At 39.5% G+C, this 21,504-nt stretch overlaps 1 protein-coding gene across 6 annotated transcripts in view; it reads right to left on the reverse strand.

The window, feature by feature from the left end:
- Window positions 1-3,698: 3,698 nt before the first annotated feature.
- Window positions 3,699-21,504, reverse strand: part of Cd55b (CD55 molecule, decay accelerating factor for complement B) — a 34,572-nt gene continuing 16,766 nt past the window's right edge. For 2 of the 6 annotated variants that reach the window (XM_017314396.2, XM_030246278.1), the window contains one exon: window positions 3,699-3,902. In XM_017314396.2, the coding sequence (XP_017169885.1) occupies window positions 3,781-3,902 (122 nt within the window). In that variant the 3' untranslated portion in view covers window positions 3,699-3,780. Of the gene's footprint in view, window positions 3,903-6,561; window positions 6,735-21,504 lie in introns of those variants that run through there. The other 4 variants (NM_001317361.1, NM_007827.3, XM_011247917.3 and 1 more) reach the window with 2 other exon arrangements.

The following is a 21,504-nucleotide window of genomic DNA, read 5'->3' on the forward strand; positions in this document are numbered from 1 at the left end:
TATTGGCCTTCCTGTTACAACTCTGGTTGATCTGCATTCATTTACCCAATGTCTTCCTTTCCCACATTTTGAGCAAATGCCTGATAATTTCTTTTTTAAGCCTATTCTTTCCACCCTTTGTACACTGCTTTTGCACATGACCTGTTTTCTTGTGTTTGTTCATGTTGTTTAGAATGACTCCAACCCTGAGTTCCCAATTTTAAGCTAACTTTCTGTTACAAGCAAAAGGCTGCCTGCCCCTTTAAGAGCTCCATTTGCAATCGGCCCTCAGCAGGGCTTTTTCAGCTGTACCTGACTCCCAGCCACAGTGCTTATATCACTTTCTGCTGTGCAAATTGAGACTGCTTTTTAAACAAGTTAAAGGATGGACAGCCAGCAGATAGTTTTAACCAATTATATTTTTCAATATGAAACACAGAACAACAATCATTCAAACAACAAAACAAAAACAAACATGAATTGACAGACATATGGACAATTTGATGCACCAAAACAGATAATAGACAGGGAATAGAACTTGGTGTCTCAAAGGGACCCAGATATCCTAACCAGAGCTAAGAATATCTCCATAGGAACCAGAGAGGAAGCAGGACATCTCCCGTTTTTCTTCTGTCCCTAGGAGAGCTCTGAAATAGCTTATTTTATATATATATATATATTTCTTATTTTACTTATATTTCTGCACATACCTTCTTTTTCATTTCTGTTTCTGATATGCTTCCCTGGTGCTCCTGCAAAAGTCGTTGCCCTTCCTTAACAGCTAGCTCACATTTCTTGTCCTGGATACAAGCCTTAATGAGCTTCCATAATGGCCTTGTTCCTGCTCTCTCTTTTCCTTCTGCTTCCTCTCTCGATATATCTTTTCCCAACTTTTCCCAACTAGGTAGCGTCAGCAACCCAGTGGGGGCAAACCAAGGAGCGAGTCTATCTCTTTTAAAAACCTGCTCACTGTGCTTTCAGAAATTTTTAAATCCCGTTCTTTGAGCAAGGCTTGCACCGGCCCTACTAATGGCATAGACTGGCCAGTACCCATCCTCGTCCTGGACTAAAGCGTCCTTGAGGTACTCACTTATCTACGTGAGGTTCTTAGCCCCAAGGCTGATCCACGAGTTTATCTACACTCGCTTTATGATCTTATGTGTCTGCCAAGCTACTCCCAGAAGATACACTCATGTCCAGGGTGATGAAAAATTAAGGCAATAGCATAATATCAAGGCTAAGAAAGAAAGCAAGCAACACAACCCCAGCAACAATTACCGGACCTACTGCATGGGAAAGCATACCTCTCAGAGACTCACATTAATTTCTTCTTACTTACCAGTTCCACTGTTCCCCAGCTGAAGAGTTCTGAATCCATGCAGTTGAATCCTTCTCAACAGTCTGCTTTATGGAAACACTTCATTAACCGCTCCTTCCCCGAGATGCAGTTCTGAATCTACCCTGTAACAGGGGGTCTTCGCTCGTGCCTGACGATGTTACTTCCTGGGTTTCCGGCACCATTTGTGAGTGCCCGACTCGCCAGTAAGAACGATGCCACAATAGGATCCTTCTGCACACGTTTATTGGGAGAGCTCAATTACAGAGGCGAAAAGACCCGAGCCAAGAAATGGCTCTGCTTATATAGGCTTAGGAGTGACGTGTCCATACCTAATTGGTTATGCTACCAGTACCTCATTAATATGCGTGGGGCCAGGCAGTGACTCAGCAAAAATACTCTAATGCACATGCCCACATTGGTTGTTTACCCATAATCATGGGCAGTGGCCAGTGGTAGCCAGCGCCATCTTGTAATGGCATTTGCGGCTTCCCACTGTAGCTTATACATATTATCCTAGCTTTTAGGTGTTAGAATCAGGGTTACTGAGAGTTTGAGGCCAGCTTTGACAACACAATACCAGGCCATCCTGGGCTACAAAGTGAGAAGCTAGCAAAAACAAACAAACAAAAACAAACAAACAAACAAAAAAAAACCTCACATAAAATAAAATTTGGTGGATTATGCAGAGCTATCTAGGTTTTGCATTGGTTATAGTCCAGGATCAATAATTTGTACTTTTTTGAGGGTTTGTGCATTAAATTCAATTAAAGTTGCAAACCATCTTTACTGCTAGGCTTTGCAAAAGGTAGTGTCTTCTATTCTGTCACTAATACTGATTATTTTGTCTTCACTGTGTGTTTGAGTTTTAGTCTCCCCCTCCACCCCCAGAACCTCTAGCTTTAAGATTCCAGGATTTCTTCATTCCTGATTCTTCCCTGTGCCACTCACTCACTTTCATCAAAAACAAGGGAAAGGTTCTCATGTACCCAGGCTGGCCTCAAACTCTATATGTAACTGATGATCTCAAACTTCTAATCCTCCTGCCTCCACCTCCTGAGTGTATGCCCCACTGCATCCAATTCATATGGCAAGGAGGATTAATCCAAAGGTTTCATACATGCTAAACAAGTGCTCTGCCTGAGGCCCTGATGATGGAGTGTAGGCATTTTGCCCCTCTTTTAGCCATGGTCACACCAGACAAGGTCAGCAGCTGTGTACTGGCACCAGGGCCTAGAGGGCTGGAGTCTGGAAGTTTGCATGTGGAATTCCCCTAATATGTACTTGTCAACAGTTTTATTTGCCAACCCAGAATGTACCTCACTAAAGGGGAACTTGAGATATCATAAGTTCCTGTGTTTCTGCTATCTAATGTTCTTTCCTGATCTGTTCTCTGTTTCCCTATTCAAGAGGAGTTACAAAGAGCCATGCCACTAATAATCTGGCTGGCCTGGCTCATGAGCCCCTGCAGTTTCCCACCCCAGTCTTTGGCTTTTCCTTCCTCTATCTTTTCCATCCCCACCTTTCCCCATCTCAGGACCCTGTTCTGAATGCTGACATGACTGGTCTGGGTCACTACCAACTGGGCCACATGCACAGCCCTTCTCTCTTTTTAATACTTAGCTTATTTTATCCCTTTTATGCGCCTCTCACTGTGGGAAAATGCAGTTCCAATATTTTGTTAACTCTCCCTAATTTTTTTTTACTTCTGAAGTCTCCTCATAACTTGAATCTCTAATTTGTATATTTTTCATGTACAATATTTTTTACAATACTGTAGAAATGAGGTTCAGTTATTTGCCATATTCTTTTGTTAGTAACATGATGATCACTGGTTAAAACACTAAATATCAAGTTTCTCCTATTACAAACTTCGTTAAGTAGTGTCCTGTGTGAGAATTAGCTCTGGGATAGAAAATTACAAACTACACAGTGACCTGAAGTCTCATCAAAATTTAACTGGTAAACCCAGCATCCACTTATGTCCTTGTCCAAAATTATGACTCCAGTCCTTCTGCCAATGCTTATTTTTCTAAATATATAACTCTTCCTCCACATGTTCACTACAATTCTCCTGGATTCTGCATTTCTGATTCTTGCAAGATCTCTCATGCTAACTTGTTTTTCCTGCTTCCATTTTTGGAACCAGCTACTTCAGAACCCTAATTTCATTCCCTGAAGCTAAAGGCATTTGGAAATAAGGATGTTAAGGTCTTCACTTTAACTGGAGTTTTCAACAGAGATCATACATACACTTTGGTGTGTGTATAACTATTAATTCCATATGCCAACTTGTACTCACAAAGGGTTTCTCAGACAGCGGGTAAAACATTATCTCTGGGTGAGCCTTGGGATCAGGAGGGTTAAATAAAGATCAACCTCACAATGTGGGCAGCTGCCATTTAATTCATAGAGCACACACCCAAACAGGTTGAAAAGGTGGAGACTGGATTCTTGCTCTCTTCTTACTTTGAGACATCCTTCCTCTCCTTTCCTTGAAAGTCAGACCTTCTGTTTGGACTTAAAATAGTCCAAAGAGTTTTGACTATAATTAGGCTATCAATCATTGCAATAACAGCAACAAATCCTTGAGGAGGAAAATTAAGTAACACAGTTAAAAGAAATATGAGAAACTTTATGCATACTGTTCATTCACAATGGTGATACATAGTAACCCATAAGACAACTTAAAGAAAATGGATTGCATTATAGTCCAGCAAGACCATGTTCTTATCCAGCTTTTCACTCTTATCATTTATCTTTAAAGACCCATGATGCTCAATAAAATTGTTGCATTTCAGAAAGTGTGAGATATTTCATCATAATCATGTTCTATATTTGTTTGTTCATGGATATTCAAATATGGATGAAGCCAGACATAATTTTTAATGCCTTGAATCCTAGTATTTAGGGTGCTGAGGCAGAGGAATTGTAACTTTGACACTGAAATCTTGCCTTAAAGAAAATCTAGGAGTATATTATCAAGGTTCAGTATCTCTCAATATCTGAAATATTTATAAGTGTAAACCTATCCTCATTAACTTTCAACTCCATCAGATGGAACTGCAAAAGCTGGAATTGAAAATCTTTACCCTTAAAGTGAACATAAAAGGCACTGTGGTCTACTTCTAAGCCTGTCACTCTGGGCCAGCATCTACAGCCCAGCCATGATGATATTATTTGTTCTCTCTCAGAATCCACCCATTTCAAAAATTCAACTTGAGTACCTATTCTGCCCTGCACGGGTGGTATCTTTTTACTGTCTGTAAGTTTATAGTCCTATGCTGTTGAACTACACATGACTTGAGGACAGACATTCCATTTTGATGATCTCAGCCTCAGCACTAGGGTACATCAGCACAAGCATGTGGGAGCTCTGACAAGTTTCTTAATGACCAAGTCACTGTTATTTCTGTCATTCTAGGAAGTATCAGGCAAACTTAACACATGCAGGCATAAATATGAGTCCCTTCCATTAGAAACTCATTCTGAAGGCTGTGGTTCAAGCAGAAATTATACACCATTTGCTCCAAATGCATGTTCAATTCTTGGCATGGGATTTTTTTTTTTTTGAAGTATTTCAACACCAAGATGGACAAAATAGATGAAGCAATGGAAGAATAATCAGTTAGCCTCATTGCATGGATATTAAGTCCATACTCAAAATGCAACTGAAAATGAAAAGACTAGATTCAAGCCTATACATTAATGTTGGTGAATCAATACCAGAAAAATAATACATGACATGCCTGAGCATGTACAATTTCAAAGGAACTAAAAACAATTCACATGGAGATAGTCAAAAGACAACATTCTTACTACTTAAAGACATGAAAAGGAATGTCTTATCTAGAACTAAAAAAATTCACATTTAAGAAATTTCTAATATTACAAGAGACAACAGTGTATTTATTTATTTCTATTCAAAGGAAATGATTTTTATTACAAATCTTCTTGATATACATTTAAAACTAAAATGTTTACTGATATAAATAAATATAAATAGGTTTATCTAAATATTACAAAAGAATATGATTTACAATTTGGCTATGAACATGTCATGTCCGAAGTACAAAACCTGTTCATATGTAGATGTTACGATATCATCAGGCACTATTATTCAAATGGTCAGTCTGTGAAGATACCTTCCTAGGTCATTTTTTACTGGTGAAAACAAAACAAGATTTCCCTGAGAGCAAACTGCAGTGTATCCTTCTTAAACACAGTGAACTATTCCTGACTCAGATCTGTGTGTTTACAGGTAAATTACTAAAGGTGGTCTCCAACCACTTCCTCTTAATTTGCCATCAACTAAGTCAAAAGGTTCAACATTCTTCATTTACACACATACACACACACACACACACACACACACACATGTGTGTATTCAGCCATCCATCTATGATGTTTGTTTGTTTGTTTGTTTGTTTGTTTGTTACTACAGTCTCAGGTATCCCATGTTGGCCTGAAACTCATCAGGTAACCCAGGATGATCTTGAATTTCTGACCTTCTTGCTTTCATCTCCCAAGTACTGGGATTATAACTGTGCTCTCAGGAAGGAGCTCAGAGATTTAGGCTTGTGGGACAAGCACTCTATCAAGTGAGCTATTTCCCATCCCACGGCAGGTTTGTTAGCACAGTCTTTATAACATTTTGCCAATTCATTTTCATAGATAGTAGAAATGAAAACACCTTCAGGACAGGGTTAAATAAGAATACTTCACCTCTGTGGCAATTCTGCTCACAAAAACAGAAATTTCATTTGGGATTTTGGTTTACTTTTGCATTCTATTCAGTATGTTTAGCTTCCTATTTTAATTGTAGCTAGACTAACAGGATAGATCTAGCCTAAGAAATCATGATTTCCCACTCCACATATTTCCATTCTAGTGTGAAAATTTTCTACACTTTCCCACACTTTTTAGAAAAGAGACCATACAATGTTATGAATTTGTCTAGTTTTAAAATATTTCCAAGAGACTTATATGCATCACAAATGCCATTCCAAACAAACTTTCTTCGTGCTTTCTTTATTTCTTTTTTTTTTTTTTTTATGGTTTTTTTTCAAGACAGGGTTTCTCTATGTAGCCCTGGTGGTGCTGGAACTCACTTTGCAGACCAGGCTGGCCTAGAACTCAGAAATCCACCTGCCTCTGCCTCCCAAGTGCTGGGATTAAAAGAGTGCACCACCACCACCCAACTTTTCTTAAAATTTCTAACACATTTTGAAGACAATGACAGCATACAGAACAAACAACACTATTAAATTTATTGTATCCATTCTTCTTGGACAGTCTAAAAAACTAGAAGTATTATCAGTAGTTTTATATACTTCTTAACTCTTGGTTGGCTATGTCAAGTAGCCAATAAGTGATAGCATCGCATGCAAAACTGTCAAGGTTATTAAACATGTATGTCCTGAAAGTTAAAGAAAAAAAAGTAAAATCAAAATGATTTTATTTACTGATGATAAATATTAAATTTTTGGGTTCAGTTGGATAAAACACTAGAAAAACTGACTAATTAGGAGCTCAAAAGAGCCTTCTGCTTACTTCAATATACTTCAGTAATTATGGAAATAAGCACGAAAGGCAGCTTTTTTTTTCTTAGCAGCCAAGCACACTGAAGATACTTTGAGAATAAGAGCCAATGAAAGACACCTGAGCAACTACATGTAAGGTTTCAATAGAATAAGACAATTGAGAACATTCACAAAAACATTTGCATTAAGCTATTTTCAAAAAAGACGTAAAATTATCTTTCATAATCCACACATAAAGTTATGAAAATATATCTCAATGTGGATGTTTCTGGGAAAATGGAGAGTCTAAAACTCAATAAGTGAATAGAAAAACACACACAAAATAAGACAACCTATTTATGGAGGAAAGTGTTTCAACCAAACATTTTTACTAAGCCCCAAGGACCATCACTCCCTGTCTCAAATACTTGTGGTATAATGGCATGCCAATACTTGTAATTACAATGAGATAAGCCTAGTACAAACAAGATAAAGCAATAGTTCAGGAATTAATGCAGAGTAGTAAATGGGAGGCCAAGGTAGAAGAACAGCTTAAGTCCACGTGGAGCCCTACTATTGTTAAGGTCTCCTAAAATATATGTACATATATAAGATGAGTTTAAGTGGATTTAACCTATATAAGGCATAAGAGGCTATCAAACAAAAAACCCAACATCAGTTTAATCTGCTGGTCAGTTGGGTGCCACGGTCTCCCCAAAACACTGTAGACCATTGTCATTGCTCTTGGTTACCCTCCTGAACTTGATGGTCAGACACTGTTTCAGGAACCACCATAAGACACTGGGAATGCAAGCTGGGACTGACCACACTCATCTCCACTGCCTAACTTCCATAGTAGCTGAAGGTGCTGTATATGCTATTCATGGGGAAGTCATCAGCCATCTTACCCAGTTATGGACCATGTCAGTGGAGGAAGGACTAGGCTGGCAAGATGTACCCACTGAGACCACAATGGCATGAATCTAGTGGAGACAACCAACTGCTGGTTGGATTTCAGGCCTTTCCTAGAGACTGGTAGTGTTAACTAGTCCAAGTACCCATGGCTAAGTAAGAAACAGGCCCTATGGGAAATCCTCCTTCTAATGTCCTACTAACTGAGCACAGTGTTAAATTGCCCCCAAGTCCCTATTTTTACACCCATAGATCAGGAAAGCTCTTGGTCCTCTTCAGAGATGCTTAGAAGATGCATCTAGATGGTGATTAACACTGACTCACAAGTGCCCAGAGTGCAGATAACGAGAATAAAAGAGATATCTTTATCGCACCCCTTCCTCTTTGGCCATGTACGATCTCAGAAGAAGTAGTAGTAAGACTGTAAGAACTAGGGGTTAGTGGAGGACATTTGTGAAACTGTGTTTTCTTTGTTTAGTTTTTTCTTAAGAATTATTTTATTTACATTTCAAATGTTATCCCCTTTTCTAGTTTCTCCTCTGAAAATCCGTTATCCCCTTCTCCCTCCCCCTGTTTACCAATCCACACTCCTGCTTCCTGGCCCTGGCACTCCCCTATACTGGGGCATATAACCTTGGATGCCAACAAGATCTTATTGACAGGAGCCTGATATAGCTGTCTCCTGAGAGGCTCTGCCAGTGCCTAACAAATACAGAAGTGGATGCTCACAGGGTCCCCAATTAGGGAGCTGAAGAAAGTACCCAAGGTGCTAAAGGGGTTTTTTAGTTACAGCAGAGCTATTTCACACAGTCTCAGAGTAGCCATTTACAAGACCTCCCAAAATCAAGCCACTGAAAATCCCCAGTTTCCTAGGGAAAGCCTCTCTGAGGTACTCCTGGTAAAGACACTGAAAATATGATAAATGTATTGTAAAATGTAAAATAAATGGATGCTGGGGATAGGCAGAGTCACTGTTCTTTGGATGCAGCCCCTAATATGATGCTCACACTCCAGTGGTCAGGCCTATGGCAACTCAGACTGGCAGCACTAAGAGGACTCAGTAGGTTTTTAAAAAGTCCATGAGATTAGAAGGAAAACCCAGTGGTATGGGCATAGGAGGAGCTTGGAGGGAGGGAGTAGGGACACTGATCAAAACATAGTCATGAGCTAAAGAGATGGCTCACTGATCCAAGAACAACGCCTGCTTTTCGTGATGACTGGGGTTCAATTCCCAGAGCCCCTCATACACAGCAGCTCTAACTCCAGTGCCAAGAAATCTACTGACTCCTCTGGCCCATAGGGCACTTGACACAGGGGGTGCACATATATAGATGCAGACAAAACAGTCACGCATGTAAAGATAAAAAAAACCTTTAAAGACATCCATTTATGAAATTCTCAAACGACAAAGTTTTTAAAGTAAGTGATGATGTACATCACAGTAAAGAAAGAATCGGGATATGAGCCATTCATTCAACAAACAGTTAATTTCAACAAACAACTCTGGCAGTAACTGAAACTTAAGATGCTATTACCCATGTCTGCAGAAACGATAAGCCAACTGTCTTGACAGACATTTTGTGAGACATAGAAATGTGGTCTTACTAAATCATCGATACCATTCATAATTAACTAGAATTTCAAAGTATCATGTCACACTTAACTTATGAAACCTGGCAGTGGGCTAATGTGCTTGCGTATTATAAGCACTGGGCAGTAAAAGAAGGAAATGCTAACTCGGTGATCTCACTTCAATCTCTTTTTTTTTAAATTTTTTTTATTACGTATTTTCTTCAATTACATTTCCAATGCTATCCCAAAAGTCCCCCACTCCCCTACCCACCCATTCCCATTTTTTGGCCCAGGCGTTCCCCTGTACTGGGGCATATAATGTTTGCCTGACCAATGGGCCTCTCTTTCCAGTGATGGCTGACTAGGTCATCTTTTGATACATATGCAGCTAGAGTCAAGAGCTCTGGGGTACTGGTTAGTTCATATTGTTGTTCCACCGATAGGGTTGCAGATCTCTTTAGCTCCTTGGGTACTTTCTCTAGCTCCTCCATTGGGGGCCCTGTGATCCATCCAATAGTAGACTGTGAGCATCCACTTCTGTGTTTGCTAGGCCCCGGCCTAGTCTCACAAGGGACAGCTATATCACCGTCCTTGCAACAAAGGTTTGCTAGTGTATGCAATGGTGTCATCACTTGGAGGCTAATTATGGGATGGATCCCTGGATATGGCAGTCTCTAGATGGACCATCCTTTTGTCTCAGCTCCAAACTTTGTCTCTGTAACTCCTTCCATGGGTGATTGTTTCCAATTCTAAGAATGAGCAAAGTGTCCACACTTTGGTCTTCATTAATAATCAAACTCAGAGGTGAAATCAACCAAGTGGAAACAAGAAGAACTATTCAAAGAATTAACCAAACGAGGAGTTGGTTCTTTGAGAAAAATCAACAAGATAGATAAACCCTTAGCTAGACTCACTAGAGGGCACAGGGACAACATCCTAATTAACAAAATCAGAAATGAAAAGAGAGACATAACAACAGATCCTGAAGAAATCCAAAACACCATCAGATCCTTCTACAAAAGGCTATACTCAACAAAACTGGAAAACCTGGACAAAGTGGACAAATTTCTAGACAGATACCAGGTACCAAAGTTAAATCAGGATCAAGTTAACGATCTAAACAGTCCCATATCCCCTAAGGAAATAGAAGCAGTCATTAATAGTCTCCCAGCCAAAAAAAAAGCCCAGGACCAGATGGGTTTAGTGCAGAGTTCTACCAGACCTTCAAAGAAGATCTAATCCCAGTTCTGCACAAACTATTCCACAAAATAGAAGTAGAGGGAACTCTACCTAACTCATTCTATGAAGCCACAATTACTCTGATACCTAAACCACAGAAAGATCCAACAAAGATAGAGAACTTCAGACCAATTTCCCTTATGAATATCGATGCAAAAATCCTCAATAAAATTCTCGCTAACTGAATCCAAGAACACATTAAAGCAATCATCCATCCTGACCAAGTAGGTTTTATTCCAGGGATGCAGGGATGGTTTAATATACGAAAATCCATCAATGTAATCCATTATATAAACAAACTCAAAGACAAAAACCACATGATCATCTCGTTAGATGCGGAAAAAGCATTCGACAAGATCCAACACCCATTCATGATAAAAGTCTTGGAAAGATCAGGAATTCAAGGCCCATACCTAAACATGATAAAAGCAATCTACAGCAAACTAGTAGCCAACATCAAAGTAAATGGTGAGAAGCTGGAAGCAATCCCACTAAAATCACTTCAAATTCAATCAAATAACAAGACCAAGAATTTACTTGTACAGCCTTCCCTAAACACATCCTTACAATATAAACTCCATGTTTCTAGGGAACTAGACAAACCCTCTGATAGACACAAGATGGCTGGAGGGAGCTACATAAGCACCTCACATGCATCAACTCTATCCCTTGTCATTTTTAATTAATAAGGATAAAACTGGGAGAGTAAAGACACACTCTTAAAGTCAGTGCTTACCCACCACAGCTAAACCTCTGGAAAAAGGTCAATGAACCCCAAATCATGATCCTCTTGACTCAGCCACCCAACTGCTGAGATTAAAATTACCAGTGTTTGCCACCATGTCAGGTCACGTGCACCATTACTTAAATGTGTAAAAGACATCAGAGAGGGGGTTGCACAAATTTCTCTTCTTTCAGACACTAAGCAAGTAGCTTTAAGACACAAATACCAGACTATAATTTAGGACAAATACTCCCTAAAGGCTCCAGCTTGTCCAGCCTAATAAAACCATGGTGGAAAGTGACTATGAAAGTGTGCATACAAGACTGGAGGAGGGCAAGGAGTACCTCACACCCCAGCACACCTCCAGGCCCCACACACCAACTCTGGGAAGCTGCCCCCACTCTATAAATGGATGATTTATAACTAGACTAGTCAACATCAATGAAAACAGAAAGCAGAGCCAGGCACCACCACGCCTTTAATCCCAGCACTGGAGGCAGAGGCAGGCAGATTTCTGAGTTTGAGGCCAGCCTGGTCTACAAACTTAGTTGCAGGACAGCCAGAGCTATACAGAGAAATCCTGTCTCAGAAAAACAAAACAAAACAAAACAAAACAAAACATAACAAAAAGCTGGAGCAAATGCACACAGCATAGGATACAGGTAGAAAACTGATTTTTTTTTTCCAGAGGATTCTGGCTGGAATATCTGCTTTACTTTTTCTGTGATTACATTCATCTTTGCTAAGTTCCAGATCACATTCTCAAATGTTCCATGAAAGTTATGTCTTACTGCGTTTGCCAGAATAAAGCCAAGAATGTTTGACTAATACTAAAAAATTCCTGTAAATACTAATTACCTTGATCAGCTCTCCCGACCATTTCCCAAGACATGATAATGAGATGTTTTCTTAACAAAAGAGTGAATCCTTTTGTAGTTTAAATATTCGTATACTTTCTATACACTACTTTGGGAGAATAAAGAACACTGCTTTTTGAAGGAGGCCATCTCTTGATATCTACTAAGGAATGAAAAAGATTGGTTCCAGGAAGCCCTTATGGCTCTAAAATCCACAGATGCTTAAGTTCATTCTATGACACTGTGCAGTAAATACAGGTAAACTGGAATCTGTAAGCCTTTAATAATGTGTGCACAAGTACTGGAGATGACTCAGCAGTAAAAACCACTAGCTTTTTTTTTTCCCCCAGAGGACAAGGGTTGAATTTCCAGCCAAGGCAGTTTACTATTTGTAACTTTAGTTCCAGAGAATCTGATGCCCTCTTCTGGTCCTCAGGCACTAAGTACACTCAGAGACAGGTAAACATGCCAAACCATTAATTCATGTAAAGCCAAAGAAAAGGAAGGAGGAAGCTTTCTTTTTAAAAGCTGCTAGTTTAACAGTGGGGTAAAAAGGAAACTAATCTGAGTTAACATTAAAATGGTGCTTTAATAATAGCATTAAAAGGTAGTTATTCTAATTAATTAATTGACTAAAGCAGGCAGGAATTAAGTCAGTTTTGAAGTAACTCCGGTGTGCACAAACTCTCTGATTTCTGAGTAGTTAAACTGCCACGATGAAATAGGATCAATTTAAATTGCCGCACTTGACCAGGGAATATAAGAGCCAACTAGGCCATTTATATTTAATCCCATTCAAAGCACATCAGCTATTTCGGATAAGGCTTGACTTAACCTATGCTGTCTAACGCCTGGGTGTTGACTTTATGCTGAGCACCTTTTGATTCTCTTCATGGGTGACAATCTACTTAAGCCTCACTCAAACTCCAACAGGCAGTTTGGTCTTTTTCCATCTTAAAGATAAAAGTGAAATGTCTCTAAGCCACAGCCTGCATAAAGGACCTTCTGGATTCAAACCGGAAAGATGGAGTTCAGAACTGGTCTGCTTGGCTTAGCTCCTTTCCCATACCAGATGTGGGAAACTGCTTATTCATGGACAATTTAAAGATGTTATGAGCCAGCTTTTTCTGGATATCTTTGCTTCTCTACAGCACACAGATATTACCATACGTTAAATTCAATAGAAAGGGAGTAAGTCGTCATATAGTGTGAGGAGGAACTTTGACTTTAATATCGTTTTTCTTTGAAATACCATTACTGTCCTTAAATGTACTGGCAGGGACTGGTGGAGAGGGGGGGAGACATCCCCCAGGGTAGTAATTAAAAAGGGAAAGAAACAGTATTCCAAAAGAGGTCTAAAGCTAAGAATGTGATTTAAATACAATATTCAAATCTCACAAGGAAAAAAAAAAAGAAGAAACTTTTAAGATCATAGTGCCAGAAAACTGACGAGGCCTGGGATACCAATTACTACATCAGCAGCCTCAAAGCCTTGAGAGGGGAAATTGGTAACACAGAAGCTTCTACATACACTGTAGTTTCACCATTAGAACGCAAGACCAAGAAGTCAATAGGAGGAATGAAGTGCACCCTACATGTGGTTCCCTTGGACCAGAGACTCAGCAATCAACAGTGCCTGTCACTCACTTGTCCTCTCAGACGGAAAAGCAAGTAAAATATCCTAAGCCATCTCAGCCATCTGATACTGCTGGGGGAAAGGTTTATTTAAATGTAAGCTTGTTCCAATCTGATTGAAGGTGGTGACTGACAAAAGATATCATTTTAGAGTAAGAAGGTGCCTTGGACTTCACTCACATTCTGTAGGTAAAGAATTTGAGTCTCAAAGCAAAGTTTTAAAGAGAGGCTATTTGTAGAGTACAAATGAAATAAGTGAGCAGGAAACTAATAAAAGCACAATTCTCAAGTTACAAGCAAGACCTTTATCCATAAATGCAATTGTTTATGATCTCAAATTCACTGGGTAATCGATAAAACACCAAACACAAACGTAAGTACTGACTGAAGAGTTGAGCAACTTAGGATAGAGGGTGGTATGCAACAATGGATGCAGTTACAATAATGATGTACATGCCCCCATTCTTAAAGTTGACGAGATCCAAGGAGAATTATGTAACTTTTAAAAATGCCATTCTTCAATAAGAACAGTAATTCCCTGAGATTCTCTGTAAGTGGTGCATATCTGCACTATATAAAACACTGAAAGGATTTTCTGTCTCAGTTGGTCACCTTCAATCATTAAGCACAGGACTAGGCAAACAGGAGGTCCTTGGCAAATAGTTATTTGATGTCATTGAGCATTGATGCTCTTTTCATTTATTATTATTGTGTACTGCCACAGTAATAAAACCTTACTCTTAACCCCAAGGTTCAGACAGGTCTCTATGAGTTCAAGGTATCTGCATAAAACTATCTCAGAGAAAGAATAAGGACCCCATACTGTGACTTCTTGGAGACTCATGTCTTCATCTCTTGCTACTTAGGCTAGAATTGTTCATGTCCCTTATTACATGTAATATTACACAGACTCTGTCTCATAGATGAGAAAACTGGGACCCAAGAGATTAACTTAATTGTTGGGTTAAATATTCACTAAACAAAAAAGTCAGATTGAAGCCAAAGTTTGACCGATTCATAAGCACAAGTTCTTTTGTTGTTTTTCTTCTAGATGATGTCAACTTAAAAGGCAATAAAACTATGCTGATCTCAATACTGCCAAAGAGAGCTAACCCAAAGAATAAAAAGATTACTTTTCTATATGTAAAAAGTACAAGCATATAAAAACATAGATAGATTTACAGTGTATGCATGGAATTAATATTTCATGAAGTATGGTTAATCAGGAGAAAAGATGCTTAACAGATTCTTGTCAGAGAGAAGATAAGAATGAGAGATGGGTAGGGAATGGATTCTGGCAGAGCCAAGAGTCACAACATTTAAAATTCACACCAGTGGCATCGATAATGCAAATTAAGACGATCTGATGATTTCTATCTTCTCTTCGAGGAATTAAATGGGAAAAATGGCAAATTTCTAGCATATTATCATATAGTAAACAAAAACAAGTGAGAATGAGGGAGCTGAGTAAGAATGCAGTATAACAATATATATGCGCCCTCCCAGTCCCCGCCAGCACCAGGGTAGTTTGGACACGGAGTCTGATGACACCAGCAAGCTACCCACAAGATGCGCCACAGTATCTTAAGACCTCTGGTGAGTGGAACACAGCTGCTGCTCCAATCCAATCTCGCGGGATCTCAGACTGCATTAATTAGGGAAGCAGAAAACCCAGCCTGATGGGGGCACAAGTCCCTTCCGGTCCCCGCCAGCAACGGGGTACGTTGGGTGTGCAGTGTGCGGACACCTACAAGGTATAAACAGGACCCTCCACGGGATCTTAAGACCTCTGTGAGTGGATCACAACTTATGCCAGGAGGCAGGTTCGAACACCAGATATCTGGGCACCTTCCCTGTAAGAGGAGAGCTTGCCTGCAGAGAATACTCTGAACACTGAAACTCAGGAGAGTTTCAGGTCTGCTGAAAGACGCTAACATAAACACCTGAGGAACAAGATCTAAGCAGAAACAGCTACAAAAACTAACTCCAAAGATTACCATATGGCGAAAGGCAAACATAAGAATCTTACTAACAGAAACCAAGACCACTCACCATCATTAGAACGCAGCACTCCCACCCCACCCAGTGCTGGGCACCCCAACACACCCGAAAAGATAGTCCCTGATTTAAAAGCATATCTCATGATGATGGTAGAGGACATCAAGACGGACTTTAATAACTCACTTAAAGAAATACAGGAGAACACTGCTAAACAGGTAGAAGACCTTAAAGAATAAGAACAAAAATCCCTTAAAGAATTGCAGGAAAACACGACCAAACAGGTAATGGAATTGAATAAAACCATCCAAAACCTAAAAGGGAAGTAGACACAATAAAGAAAACCCAAAGTGAGGCAACGCTGAAGATAGAAAACCTAGGAAAGAAATCTGGAACCATAGATGCAAGAATCAGCAACAGAATACAAGAGATGGAAGAGAGAATCTCAGGTGCAGAAGATTCCATAGAGAACATCGGCACAACAATCAAAGAAAATACAAAGTGCAAAAGGATCCTAACTCAAAACATCCAGGAAATACATGACACAATGAGAAGAACAAACCTACGGATAGTAGGAGTAGATGAGAATGAAGATTTTCAACTTAAAGGGCCAGCAAATATCTTCAACAAAATAATAGAAGAAAACTTCCCAAACCTAAAGAAAGAGATGCCCATGAACATACAAGAAGCCTACAGAACTCCAAATAGACAGGACCAGAAAAGAAATTCCTCCAGACACATAATAATCAGAACAACAAATGCACTAAATAAAGATAGAATATTAAAAGCAGTAAGGGAAAAAGGTCAAGTAACATATAAAGGCAGGCCTATCAGAATTACACCAGACTTTTCACCAGAGACTATGAAAGCCAGAAGATCCTGGACAGAAGTTATACAGACCCTAAGAGAACACAAATGCCAGCCCAGGCTACTATACCCAGCCAAACTCTCAATTACCATAATGGAGAAACCAAAGTATTCCACGACAAAACCAAATTCACACATTATCTTTCCACGAATCCAGCCATTCAAAGGATAATAACAGAAAAAAAAATACAAGGATGGAAATCACACCCTAGAAAAAGCAAGAAAGTAATCCCTCAACAAACCAAAAAGAAGACAGCCACAAGAAGAGAATGCCAACTCTAAAAACAAAAATAATAAGAAGCAACAATTACTTTTCCTTAATATCTCTTACTATCAATGGACTCAATTCCCCAATAAAAAGACATAGACTAACAGACTGGCTACACAAACATTCTACTGCTTATAGAAAACCCATCTCAGGGAAAAAGACAGACACTACTTCAGAGTGAAAGGCTGGAAAACAATATTCCAATCAAATCGTCTGAAAAAACAAGCTGGAGTAGCCATTCTAATATTGAATAAAATCGACTTCCTACCCAAAGTTATCAAAAAAGACAAGGAGGGACACTTCATACCCATCAAAGGTAAAATCCTTCAAGAGGAATTCTCAATTCTGAATATCTATGCTCCGAATGCAAGGGCAGCCACATTCATTAAAGTAACTTTAATAAAGCTCAAAGCACATATTGCACCTCACACAATAATAGTGGGAGACTTCAACACACCACTTTCATCAATAGACAGATCGTAGAAAGAGAAACTAAACAGGGACACAGTGAAACTAATAGAAGTGATGAAACAAATGGACTTAACAGATATCTACAGAACATTTTATTCTAAAACAAAAGGATATTCCTTCTTCTCAGCACCTCATGTTACCTTCTCCAAAACTGACCATATAATTGGTCACAAAACAGGCCTCAACAGATACAAAAATGTTGAAATCTTCCCATGCATCCTATCAGACCACCATGGACTAAGGCTGATCTTCAATAACAACATAAATAATGGAAAGCCAACATTCACATGGAAAATGAACAAGTCTTCTCAACGATACCTTGGTCAAGGAAGGAATAAAGAAAGAAACAAAAGACTTTTTAGAGTTTAATGAAAATGAAGCCACAACATACCCAAACTTAGGGGACACTATGAAAGCATTTCTAAGAGGGAAACTCATAGCTCTGAGTGCCTCCAAAAAGAAACTAGAGAGAGCACACACTAGCAACTTGACAACACACCTAAAATCTCTAGAAAAAAAGGTAGCAAATTCACCCAAGAGGAGTAGAAGGCAGGAAATAATCAAACTCAGGGGCGAAATCAACCAAGTGGAAACAAGAAGAACTATCCAAAGAATCAACCAAATTAGGAGCTTGTTCTTTGAAAAAATCAACAAGATAGATAAACCTTTAGCCAGACTCACTAGGGGGCACAGGGACAGCATCCTAATTAACAAAATCAGAAATAAAAAGGGAGACATAACAACAGATCCTGAAGAAATCCAAAACACCATCAGATCCTTCTACAAAAGGCTATTCTCAACAAAACTGGAAAACCTGGACAAAGTGGACAAATTTCTAGACAGATACCAGGTACCAATGTTAAACCAGGATCAAGTTAACGATCTGCACAGTCCCGTATCCCCTAAAGAAATAGAAGCAGTCATTAATAGTCTCCCAACCAAAAAAAGCCCAGGACCAGATGGGTTTAGTGCAGAGTTCTATCAGACCTTCAAAGAAGATCTAATCCCAGTTCTGCACAAACTATTCCACAAAATAGAAGTAGAAGTTACTCTACCCAACTCATTCTATGAAGCCACAATTACTCTGATACCTAAACCACAGAAAGATCCAACAAAGATAGAGAACTTCAGACCAATTTCCCTTATGAATATCGATGCAAAAATACTCAATAAAATTCTCACTATCTGAATCCAAGAACACATTAAAACAATCATCCATCCTGACCAAGTAGGTTTTATTTCAGGGATGCAGGGATGGTTTAATATACGTAAATCCATCAATGTAATCCATTATATAAACAAAACTTTATATGCCCCAGAACAGGGGAACGCCAGGGCCAAAAAGGGGGAGTGGGGGGTAGGGGAGTGGGGGTGGGTGGGTATGGGGGACTTTTGGTATAGCATTGGAAATGTAAATGAGCTAAATACCTAATAAAAAATGGAAAGAAAAAAAAATAAATAAACAAACTCAAAGACAAAAACCACATGATCATCTAGTTAGATGCAGAGAGAGCATTTGACAAAATCCAACACCCATTCATAATAAAAGCCTTGGAAAGGTCAGGAAGTCAAGGCCCATACCTAACCATGATAAAAGCAATCTACAGCAAACCAGTAGCCAACACCAAAGTAAATGGTGAGAAGCTGGAAGCAATTCCACTAAAATCAGGGACTAGACAAGGCTGCCCACTTTCTCCCTACCTATTCAACATAGTATTTGAAGTCCTAGCCAGAGCAATTCGACAACAAAAGGAGATCAAGGGGATACAAACTGGAAAAGAAGAAGTCAAAATATCACTTTTTGCAGATAATATGATAGTATATATAAGTGGCCCTAAAAATTCCACCAGAGAACTCCTAAACCTGATAAACAGCTTCGGTGAAGTGGCTGGATATAAAATTAACTCAAACAAGTGAATGGCCTTTCTCTACACAAAGAATAAACAGGCTGAGAAAGAAATTAGGAAAACAACACCCTTCTCAATAGTCACAAATAATATAAAATACCTTGGTGTGACTCTAAGGAAGTGAAAGATCTGTATGATAAGAACTTCAAGTCTCTGTAGAAAGAAATTAAAGAAGATCTCAGAAGATGGAAAGATCTCCCATGCTCATGGATTGGCTGGATCAACATTGTAAAAATGGCTATCTTGCCAAAAGCAATCTACAGATTCAATGCAATCCTCATCAAAATTCCAACTCAATTCTTCAACGAATTAGAAAGAGCAATCTGCAAATTCATCTGGTATAACAAAAAACCTAGAGTAGCAAAAACTCTCCTCAAGGAAAAAAAATCACCTCTGGTGGAATCACCATGCCTGACCTAAAACTGTACTACAGAGCAATTGTGATAAAAACGGCATGGTTCTGGTATAGCGACAGAAAAGTAGACCAATGGAATAGAATTGAAGACCCAGAAATGAACCCACACACCTATGGTCACTTGATCTTCGACAAGGGAGCTAAAACCATCCAGTGGAAGAAAGACAGCATTTTCAACAAATGGTGCTGGCACAACTGGTTGTTATCATGTAGAAGAATGTGAATCGACCCATTCCTCTCTCCTTGTACTAAGGTCAAATCTAAGTGGATCAAGGAACTTCACATAAAACCAGAGACACTGAAACTTATAGAGGAGAAAGTGGGAAAAAGCATCGAAGATATGGGCACAGGAGAAAAAATCCTGAATAGAACAGCAATGGCTTGTGCTGTAAGATCGAGGATTGACAAATGGGACCTCATGAAACTGCAAAGCTTCTGCAAGGCAAAAGACACTGTCAATAAGACAAAAAGACCACCAACAGATTGGGAAAGGATCTTTACCTATCTTAAAACAGATAGGGGACTAATATCCAATATATATAAAGAACTCAAGAGGGTAGACTCCAGAAAATCAAATAACCCCCTTAAAAGATGGGGCTCAGAGCTGAACAAAGAATTCTCACCCGAGGAATACCGAAAGGCTGAGAAGCACCTGAGAAAATGTTCAACATCCTTAATCATCAGGGAAATGCAAATCAAAACAACCCTGAGATTCCACCTCACACCAGTCAGAATGACTAAGATCAAAAATTCAGGTGACAGCAGATGCTGGCGAGGATGTGGAGAAAGAGGAACACTCCTCCATTGTTGGTGGGATTGCAAGCTTGTACAACTACTCTGGAAATCAGTCTGGCGGTTCTTCCGAAAATTGGACATAGTACTACTTGAGGATCCAGCAATACCTCTCCTGGGCATATATCCAGAAGACGTCCCAACCGGTAAGAAGGACACATGCTCCACTATGTTCATAGCAGCCTTATTTATAATAGCCAGAAGCTGGAAAGAACCCAGATGCCCCTCAACAGAGGAATGGATACAAAAAATGTGATACATTTACACAATGGAGTACTACTCAGCTATTAAAAAGAATGAATTTATGAAATTCCTAGGGAAATGGTTGGACCTGGAGGGCATCATCCTGAGTGAGGTAACCCAATCTAAAAGAACTCAAATGATATGTACTCACTGATAAGTGGATATTAGCCCAGAAACTTAGTATAGCGAGATATAAGGTACAATATGCAAAACACATGAAACTGAAGAAGAACGAAGACCAAAGTGTGGACACTTTGCTCCTTCTTAGAATTGGAAACAATCACCCATGGAAGGAATTACAGAGACAAAGTTTGGAGCTGAGACAAAAGGATGGACCATCTAGAGACTGCCATATCCAGGGATCCATCCCATAATTAGCCTTCAAACGATGACACCATTGCACACACTAGCAAGCCTTTGTTGCAAGGACCATGATATAGCTGTCTCTTGTGAGACTAGGCCGGGGCCTAGCAAACACAGAAGTGGATGCTCACAGTCAACTATTGGATGGATCACAGGGCCCGCAATGGAGGAGCTAGAGAAAGTATCCAAGGAGCTAAAGAGATCTGCAACCCTATCGGTGGAACAACATTATGAACTAACCAGTACCCCAGAGCTCTTGACTCTAGCTGTATATGTATCAAAAGATGGCCTAGTCGGCCATCACTGGAAAGAGAGGCCCATTGGTCAGGCAAACTTTATATGCCACAGTACAGGGGAACGCCAGGGCCAAAAAATGGGAATGGGTAGGTAGGGGAGTGGGGGTA

This window comes from Mus musculus, chromosome 1 (genome assembly GCF_000001635.26).
Source record: "Mus musculus strain C57BL/6J chromosome 1, GRCm38.p6 C57BL/6J".
NCBI classification, from domain to species: Eukaryota; Metazoa; Chordata; class Mammalia; order Rodentia; family Muridae; genus Mus; species Mus musculus.